Source organism: Physeter macrocephalus, chromosome 7 (genome assembly GCF_002837175.3).
Source record: "Physeter macrocephalus isolate SW-GA chromosome 7, ASM283717v5, whole genome shotgun sequence".
NCBI lineage: Eukaryota > Metazoa > Chordata > Mammalia > Artiodactyla > Physeteridae > Physeter > Physeter macrocephalus.
The window spans coordinates 24,235,968-24,246,099 of NC_041220.1; the positions used below are offsets into that span (position 1 = coordinate 24,235,968).

The following is a 10,132-nucleotide window of genomic DNA, read 5'->3' on the forward strand; positions in this document are numbered from 1 at the left end:
CACTAGAAACTGCCAGAGTAAAGATTTGAATTCAGACCTGACTCCAAAACTGTGTGTTTAACTATTACCTTGCACTGGCACTATCTTGGTATAGTTGCTTTAGGAAACATGGCACTCCAGCCAAATCTCCTTCTCCACTTTAAATTGTGGCCCTTATTCTCCATGTCATCATCTACCTCACTGTGAGGTTACTAACATAAAGAACATCTAGCAAATCTTACTCCGTGAGAAACTGCATTGAAATGATCTGAAAAGGCTAATGATTGTGTAAGATGATGGTGACTTTCCTCTAAGTGTGATCTCCACCAAGCCAAGCAGAGACTGAGGTACGCTTCTGGCTAATTCAAGTTCAGTCTCTCTATCACACACCTGAAAGGTTAGATACTTCACCAATGTAACATTAATGCCTTTGATATTCCATTTCAGACTGTGAGCCTACATCTAACCTGAGAGTTACTCTTTCTGAAGGGCCAATAGTGCTTCAATAAAAATAAATGACTTCCGTTCACCTGATGGTTAGCACAGCTATAGCTTATACAGCTGTAACTTTCTGCTGAATGGAACGAAGCACTGCCCATCAAAAGAAGAATATTTTTCTAAGGGAAATTATATATTCTTATTCCACTCATAAAAGGGCTAAAGTATGGTGTCTATTTTGATCAAGAAACAGTGCTAACTTTCAGCATGATCCAGATTCACTGAGTAACCTGAAGGTAACATCATGTAATTCAAGGAAGGGAGCAGAGTAAACCCTTAAACCCCATCCACTTCTAATTTGCTTTTCACATACATCACAGAGTACGCACAGGCCAAGACAGAAATGCAATCTCTATCTACCTGCACAAAGTGAACTAGCAATTGAAACAGTTACTCAACCAAGTCAAGCCTAAAAGTTCATCCTTACCTCAATTCCCCAATGATTGCTTGGATTATCTATAGACTCAGAAAGATAGGGGGTACCATTTCTATTTATCATTGTTGGATCAGCTGGTAAGTGTCTTTGCAATAACTGATTTATATTTGTATGGTTTCTTCAAAGGTAACCCTTAGGAACCAGTGGAACTGAACATATTTGTTCTATATCTAGTTTCACTGCCTTGTGTCTAACTGGCAATAACTGTCCACTTAAATTCCAGAATATTCAGTAAAAGTGGCAAAGTTGGAATTGTATGTAATCGTTATGGAATCTATATGATAGTAATAATGACACCATTCATTGCGAGCTTTGTAAGTGATTGACCATGTTCAGGGACTTTAAAATATAAGATACATTAAGCCATTTAATCCTCACTATAACTATAAAAAGAAGGTATATTCCCATTTAGTTTAGAAAACTAAAGCATAAAGTATCTTGTCCACTTGTGGTAAGTAGTGGAACCCAACTACTAGGTAGTCACCAAAAATCATGTTTCAAAGATTATTTAATGATGGGGGAAATGCTCACCATTTAATAAAAAAAAGAGAACACAAACTTACATGTCTTACATGTGTGTCTGTATCTCATGCATACATAGACACATATACGATGACATTTTACTTAATATATATATATATATGGGGTTAAAAGTCTGAAAGGTAATGTACTCAATTGTTAACAATTCAGTAAGGTGATTTTGTCTTCTCTTTTAGTATTTTTCTATTATTGCCAAAATTTATTAGAATAAACATGCATCATTTTGAGAGTCAGAAAAAAATCAATAAAAATGTTAAAAAAAATTGTTCCAGGGGCTTCCCTGGTGGCGCAGTGGTTGAGAGTCCGCCTGCCGATGCAGGGGACACTGGTTCGTGCCCCGGTCCGGGAAGATCCCACATGCCGCAGACTGGCTGGGCCCGTGAGCCATGGCCGCTGAGTCTGCACGTCCGGAGCCTGTGCTCCGCAACGGGAGAGGCCACAACAGTGAGAGGCCCGCGTACCGCGAAAAAAAAAAAAATTGTTCCAGAAGCTATAGAAAATTTAAACAGACAAAATTTCCGTAAAATAAATAGAAAGTCCAAGAGCTGTCCTCCTAAAACAACTTAGAATTTATTGGCTTACAAAAAGTTCTATAATACTTCAAGGATCAGCTAATTCCAGGGCTGTTTAAAATGCTCTAGAACTGGGTTGTCCGATGGGGCTTTCTATGATGATGAAAGTGTCCTATCTATGCTGTATGTATTCTAGTAGCCACTAGAAATGTAGCTAGTATGACTGAGGAGCAGAATTTTACATTTTATTTTATTACAATTAATTTAAATTTAAATAGTCACGCATGGCTAGTGACTACCATGTTGGACACTGCAACTCTGGACTATAGAAAATGGAGGAAAATTTGCAAATTCTTCTTATAAAACCAGTATAGCCCTTACCTAAACATCATAAAAATGTAAACTATGGACAAATTTCACATGTGAATATCAAGGTAAAAAATAAATAATGTACCACATAAAATATGATCAAAACAATCTAGCACACATTAGAGTATTAGCATGTACTGGAAATTCAGGATGGTTCAATATTAGGAAATCCATTAATTTAAACCACTCCTATTAACAGATCAAAAGAGAAAACCCAGACTACAGCTCTTGAAAAGGCATTTGTTAAAATTAAAACTACATTCTTTTTTTTTTGGTACATGGGCCTCGCACTGTTGTGGCCTCTCCCGTTGCGGAGCACAGGCTCCGGACACGCAGGCTCAGCGGCCATGGCTCACGGGCCTAGCCGCTCCGCGGCATGTGGGATCTTCCCGGACCGGGGCACGAACCCGCGTCCCCTGCATCGGCAGGCGGAATCCCAACCACTGTGCCACCAGGGACGCCCCAAAGTACATTCTTGATTAAAACTCTGAATAAAACAGGACTATGTTGATATTTATACAACATGTTAAATATATATCTTAACCTAGAAGACTGCATGGGAAAATAATAAAATTGAGAAATGATAAAAACGATCCATTAAACTCAGAATGTTCCCATTAAATACTGAATGAAGAGTAATATGTTCACTATTACTACTATTACTTTAGTTGATTCTGAAGGCACAAGTCAGTGAAGTTAGATAATAGAGAAAAAAAGGAGGTTTAAAATTTGAAAGATGGGCTTCCCTGGTGGCGCAGTGGTTGGGAGTCCGCCTGCTGATGCAGGGGACACGGGTTCGCGCCCCGGTCCGGGAGGATCCCACGTGCCGCGGAACGGCTGGGCCCGTGAGCCATGGCCGCTGAGCCTGCGCGTCCGGAGCCCGTGCTGCGCAACGGGAGAGGCCACAACAGTGAGAGGCCCGCGTACCGCAAAAAAAAAAAAAAAAAAAATTGAAAGAAGTAAATTATCATTGATTGCATATTATTAGTATAATCCTTATAAACCAATACAATCACAAGTAGTACAATGTAGTAGTTAAAAGCATACACTCTGAAGCCTTCCTGTTGGTTCAGTTGCTGTCTCTATTAGTAACTAGCTGTGTGACCTTGGACAACTTATTTAACCTCTGTTTCCTTCTCTGTAAAATGAAGAAAACAGAATTATCTGCTATAAAGTTATTAAGTAGACTAAGTACGTAACTATATAGAGCGCTCTTACAACATGCCTGCATTTAATATATACTATATAATATCACTGTTATTAAGGTAATAATAATACTTTAAATAATAAATTATAAAATACATAAATTACTCAATTATAATAATGTACAAAATAAACATAAAAAATCAAAAGACTTCCCCTATGCAAAAGGGTATTTCATTTATGATTGCAACACAATGACCTAGGAATAAACATAAGAAGAATGTGCAAGATTAAATGAGCATATTTTGAACGCTGTTAGGGAATAAAAAGAATAGTTGAATAAAGGGAAAACATATACTACACTTCGATAGGAAGATTCAACATCAGTAGGTTATAAACTCCTTCTAAATTATTCTATAAATTAAAAACCTAGCTAAAAGTGATTCTAAAAATCATATAAAGATAAACATGAAAAAAGTGAAAGAGCAATAAAAGAAGATTAGCATGAACAGATATGAGACATATTATGGTGCTAAAACATTCAAAATAGTATGATACTGGAATATGACTAGACAGATTAAAGCTACATTTTATAGAGCATAGAAATAGAACCGAATACATATGGCGCTTTAATATATGCTAGATGGGGGAGGGTTCTGCCTACGAGAAGGAAAAGATTAATTATTCAATAAATACCAGTTACAAAAACTGGGAGGCAATCTGAAACAAAACTAATGTTGGCTCTGTACTTGATTCCTTACACTGAAATAAGTTCTCTGTCGATTAACGTTTTAATCATAAGAGTGAAATAAAAAAAGCAGTGGATGAAACCATGAGATACTGTTTTTCTATAGTCTTGGGCTATAGAAGATCTTATTATATAAAACTCAGGAGCTATAAAAAATTGATAAGTTCAGTTATGTAATACCCCCAAATTTATGCATGGTAAAAAGCTCCAAAGATAAATCAAAGACAGTGACCACTTGGGAGGAAAAAAGTGGAATCTGTAGGATTCCCCAAAAAAGGGTTAACTGCTCTGACCAGTAAAGAGCTTATACACATCAGTATGATGTGACCAACAGCTCAATTGAAAAGTGGTCTAATAATGTAAGCAGATACTTCATAGAAAAAAAAAAATCACCTTTTTCTATTTTATGTTATTTGTGATAAGAAAAATGTGATACCATTTTTAACTTATTAAATTGCATACAACAAAAAAGCTGTAACATTCATTTGGTGAGGATATGCATAAAGAGTGTTTGTTATTAATATATTGTTGTATATGTTAGTATAAGCAGTATTAAATTAATACACTACTGCACGAATGTCGTTTATATTAGTATAAACAGTATTACTATATTGTTGGTTAATGTACAAATTGGTTCAACCTTTCTGGCAGACAATTTGGCAGTATCTATTATAGTTTAAAGTACACATACTATTGCCCTAGCTATAAAACTTCCAGAATTTACCATACAGATATACTCACAAATGTGCTGTGTCATGTGTACATGTTTGTGTGTGTGTGTTTTGTTTTGTTTTTTGGTAAGAGAAAACATGTCCATTAATAGGAGCTGGTTAAATAAATGCGGCATATGCAGAAAATAAAACATTATATAGCATACCTCGTTTTATTGCCCTTCACAGATACTGTGTATTTTACAAATTGAAGGTTTGTGGCAACCGTGCATTGAGCAAGTCTATCGACACCATTTTTTCTGGCAGCATTTGCTCTTTGTGTCTCTGTGTCACATTTTGGTAATTCTCACAATACTTCAAACTTTTTCATTATTACTGTATTTGTGATGGTGATCTGTGATCAGTGATCTCTGATGTTACTATTGTAACAAGATTACGATGAGTTGAAGATTCAGATGATGGTTAGCATTTTTTAGCAATATTTTAAAATTAAGGTACGTACATTGTTTTTTTTTAGACATAATGTTATCGCACACTTAATAGACTATAGTATAGGGTAAACATAACTTTTATGTGCACTGGGAAACCAAAAAATTCCTGTTGACTCGCTTTATTGAGATATTTGCTTTATTGCAGTGGTCTGGAATGAAACCCGCAATATCTCCAAGGTCTGCCTGTACAGTTATTAGAAATGAGAAGGCAGCTTGGATTGAGTGTTGATAAGAATTAATCCCCAAGATGAAGTGAGAAATACTGGTACAGAGTTAAGTGTGCTATCCTTTGTTTAAAAACACACATATACACACACACACGTTTGTAAGCACATAAAATATCCCTGGAAGAAAAGATATTCCAAGGAGAAGAAATGCTTAATTGAGGGACAAACATGGGAAATCAATTACTTTTCACCGTATACCATTTTGTACCTTTTGCATTTTATACTATGTGTAGGCACTGTCTGTTCCAAAATTAATTGTTTTTAAAAATACCTTTTATTTTTTGTCTTCTTCTGTTCACAAAGAGGACATCCTGGCTCTTTCCCCATTATGTTGACACAATTAGCATAATCTCAGCTCCCTTCCTCTTTCTCCCTTTATTTTGTGCCTAAATAAGTAAATAATTGTCCCCCAAATGAGCAATAGGAATGTGGGACAAAGCACTTCCATGTTACAGAACAATGCTAGCAAAACATCAAAATAGGGCTTCCCTGGTGGCGCAGTGGTTGAGAGTCCGCCTGCCGATGCAGGGGACACGGGTTCGTGCCCCGGTCCGGGAAGATCCCACGTGCCGCGGAGCGGCTGGGCCCGTGAGCCATGGCCGCTGAGCCTGCGTGTCCAGAGCCTGCGCTCCGCAACGGGAGAGGCCACAACAGTGAGAGGCCCGCGTACCGCAAAAAAAAAAAAAAAAAAAAAAAAAAAAAAAAAATCAAAATATGTGTACTTGGAAAATATCTGAAAAACCATACAGTAAATGTTAACAGTGTTTATCCTGAGTGGGGGCATCATAGGTAATTTTGGTTTTGGTCTTGGTATTTTCTGTGATTTCCAAAGTTTACACAATAATATCTTATTCTGGTAATAATTTTTATGTTTTTTCTTTTTTTAACTTTCTGCTACTCACCTGGTTCCTGTCCCTGGCATTTGCATATCGAAACCTCTGGATATAATAGAAGACCAGCCAGGCGAGGGAAATGATCATCAGAACAATGAAGGAGATGGAGACAAACACAACCGAGGTGCGGCTCACGTATTTCTGCAAGTTCCGGGTTCCAATGGTGATGTACATTGTCACGGTGATGTTTCTCTCCAGCAGGCTCACTATCTCCTTCCCTTTGGGCTCAGGAATCATTATTGCCACGATGTCTTCTACACCTGTTGTCAGAGGGACAACAGGGTAAGGGGATGAGAGAAAGAGAAAATCACAGTGAAATGTCTGGACAAAGGAACAGGCACCAAATAATGACACTTCTTTCAATGATCCTATGCCAGATCAAATAGCCAGGTCTAATTCTCAGATCTAATAGCCAGAAATGGAGTTGAATTTTCTCTTTCTTCAGCTACCTTGGGATGCTGCTATCTTGTATATGAGAAAAGAACCTAAAACAAACTCGTGATTTTGGTACCAGCGAGGTCACGATGGTGCTACTTTCTAGCTCCCTAAGGTGGTGTTGACCCTGGTCTAGTAAAGGGTAGACCCTTCCCAACCAGCCTAGGTTACAGCTCTATGTTGCATTTCACAGATCCCCCCGAGGAGGGGAAAAGGCACTTTGTACCCCATGGCAAAGGATAAAATGCCCAGTTTTATGTCATCTGTCTGTGAGTTCTCTCTTTCCCATGGACACTAGGGGTACTCAATTACAGATTTCTACTAATCATTCCCAAGACAGTTTTCTCCTACAGTGAGTACCGAAAGCAACCCCAAATTGTATTAAAATATAGTTGATTTACAACATTATATTAGTTTCAGGCATACAGCATAGTGATTCAGCATTTTAATAGATTATTCTCTATCATGAGTTATTACAAGATAATGACTGTAATTCCCTGTGCTATACTATATGTCCTTGTTGCTTATCTATTTTATACATAGTAAGTAGTTTGTATCTGTTAATCCCATACCCCTAATTTGTCTCTGCCGCCTTCTGCCTCCCCTTTGGTAACCACAGTTTGTTTTCTATATCTGTGAGTCTGTTTCTGCCAAAGGAGTCTTCTTAACAAGCTCTAATATGACCTGCCAACATAAAATAATGGTCTCAGAATTATCTTCTGCTTATTTTACCTAATTCAATATAAACAGTTTGTGTATTCTCACGCCAAGCAAAGGGAGGACAGAAGCTGTATGGATCATTCCAGGGTGGTTTTACCTCCGCTCTCTAATACTCTCACCGCAAAGTGTCTTACTGGACACTTTGAAGCAGAAGTGGTACCTTTCTTCAGTCTGAGTTACCTGGGTCCTTGTCCCTGTTCTTCATGACACTCTGAGGCACAGCCTCTTGGTGAGGAGTTCAGGGGCCTCTGTAACGCGTCTTTAGTAAGGATTTGATGTCAGCTCCAAATGAGCCTACTCGACATGCCACCGTAGCTGATGCATAGATTAGAACATCGATTTCACTAGGACAGTTCTCAGGGATCACCCCAATTCAAACCCATGCCCACAACGTTCTTTATCGGCCCCACTTCGACATGGAAATATCCTATTACTTGGGGTTACTACAAATTAAAGTGCAAATTTACAATTAGGGTATAGATTCTGGACAAAATTAAACACCACTTCAGCTGCTTAAAGCTGGCCTTATTCACGTGCTGAGGTCAGTCAGCGAGACGGATCAACCAGATTATATTTGTTCAGGGTGTTGCAAGCCTCTTAGAAGTTATTTAGGGCTTTCACTTGACCTTGATTTCTATGCAGTGTTTCCATCCTAAATTCTTTGATGGTATTTCACTTAGGCTGAATAAATACTTTTTTCTAAACATCTTTATTAGAGTATAATTGCTTTACAATGGTGTGTTAGTTTCTGCTTTACAACAAAGTGAATCAGTTATACATATACATATGTTCTCACATCTCTTCCCTCTTGCGTCTCCCTCCCTCCCACCCTCCCTATCCCACCCCTCTCGGTGGTCACAAAGCACCGAGCTGATCTCCCTGTGCTATGCGGCTGCTTCCCACTAGCTATCTATTTTACATTTGGTAGTGTATATATGTCCATGCCACTCTCTCACTTTGTCACAGCTCACCCTTCCCCCTCCCCATATCCTCAAGGCCATGCTCTAATAGGTCTGTATTTTATTCCCGACCTACCCCTAGGCTCTTCATGACATTTTCTTTTTTTTTTCTTAGATTCCATATATGTGTTAGCATACGGTATTACGATATTTGTTTTTCTCCTTCTGACTTACTTCACTCTGTATGACAGAATCCAGGTCCATCCACCTCACTACAAATAACTCAGTTTCATTTCTTTTTATGGCTGAGTAATATTCCATTGTATATATGTGCCACATCTTCTTTATCCTGAATGAATACTTTTAAAAGCTAACTAGATACAGTGGTGTCTGTGTATGAGACATCAATTATATGATTTTTTAAATTCCTAAAACCTTTGCACTGGCTCAACTGTAAAATCACAAAACTACACAGTATTTAGATTTGGCTGTTATTTCTGGGAATTACTGAAACTGATGGCTTAGATTTCAACTTTGCAAAATTTACTGACAATTCTGATGCTTGTTCTCTCATCATGTTTACTTTAGCTAATGGTTGCATGTGGTCTGAGGTTTTGCGAGGAATTAAAGCTGCTGGAAGGTTTTGTCTCTACAGAAATATGATCCTCTTTGCATACTGGACTAATCTGGCCTGATGAAGCTCATCCCAGTGCTGTAGGCACTTTGTAGATATTTAACCAGTGACAGAATCCTAAGTTTTCATTTTATTTTTTTATTTATATTTTTTAAGCGTGTCTATTCAAGGCTCCAGAATGAGATTTTTTTTTTTTTTTTTGAGGATGAGATCTTGGGGTTATTTATCTAAGACTCTGTATGCTCAGACTTGGACAACTTTTATACTTTTTAGTAGTCAACTTATCAATATATTCCTCTATGGCATCGTTTTGATACTCTGCTTAGGAAGTTCTTCTCCACCAAAGATGACAGAAATACTCATCTAAAATTGCTTTTCGAAACCTTAAATGTAGTTTTATTTTTCCATTTAAATCTTGAACAATCTGAATGTGATTCAATAACAACACATTTATTGAGCTCCTATAATGTGCTGGGCAGAAAGGAAACAGATAGGATGCAATTTATTTTTCCCGTAAATTCTCAGACATATATTGTTGTCTACTTTTGGATATTTTTTTTTTTTAATTGTAAGATGAGTCTATCTTTCGCTGACCAATACCAGGCTCTTTGGGTTGTGGAGCTGTTAACATATTTACTATTTGGTAGCCTAACCCTTTCTTCACCAATTTCCGCCCCTCCTGGCACAACAATGCTCCTATTATCTCCTTAATTATATTAAGAGACCATAGAGAGTAACAGTGAAGAATTGGGCTCTGGAACTGGACAGCTTTTTCAAACTTCAGCTCAGCATGTTTAAAATAGGCAACCAGAAATGCAAATCAAAACTACAATGAGGGGGCTTCCCTGGTGGCACAGTGGTTGCGCGTCCGCCTGCCGATGCAGGGGAACCGGGTCCGCGCCCCGGTCTGGGAGGATCCCACATGCCGCGGAGCGGC

The 10,132-nt window shown here is 38.0% G+C and overlaps 1 protein-coding gene across 6 annotated transcripts in view; it reads right to left on the reverse strand.

The window, feature by feature from the left end:
• RNF150 (ring finger protein 150) overlaps positions 1-10,132 on the reverse strand; it is a 297,671-nt gene that overhangs the window by 138,476 nt on the left and 149,063 nt on the right. For all 6 annotated transcript variants that reach the window (XR_008617769.1, XM_055085894.1, XM_028491711.1 and 3 more), the window contains exon 2: positions 6,517-6,767. Coding sequence is in view for 5 of the 6 variants with exons in the window: in XM_055085894.1 (XP_054941869.1) it covers positions 6,517-6,767 (251 nt within the window). In the remaining variant the exon portion in view is untranslated. The remainder of the gene's footprint in view (positions 1-6,516; positions 6,768-10,132) is intronic.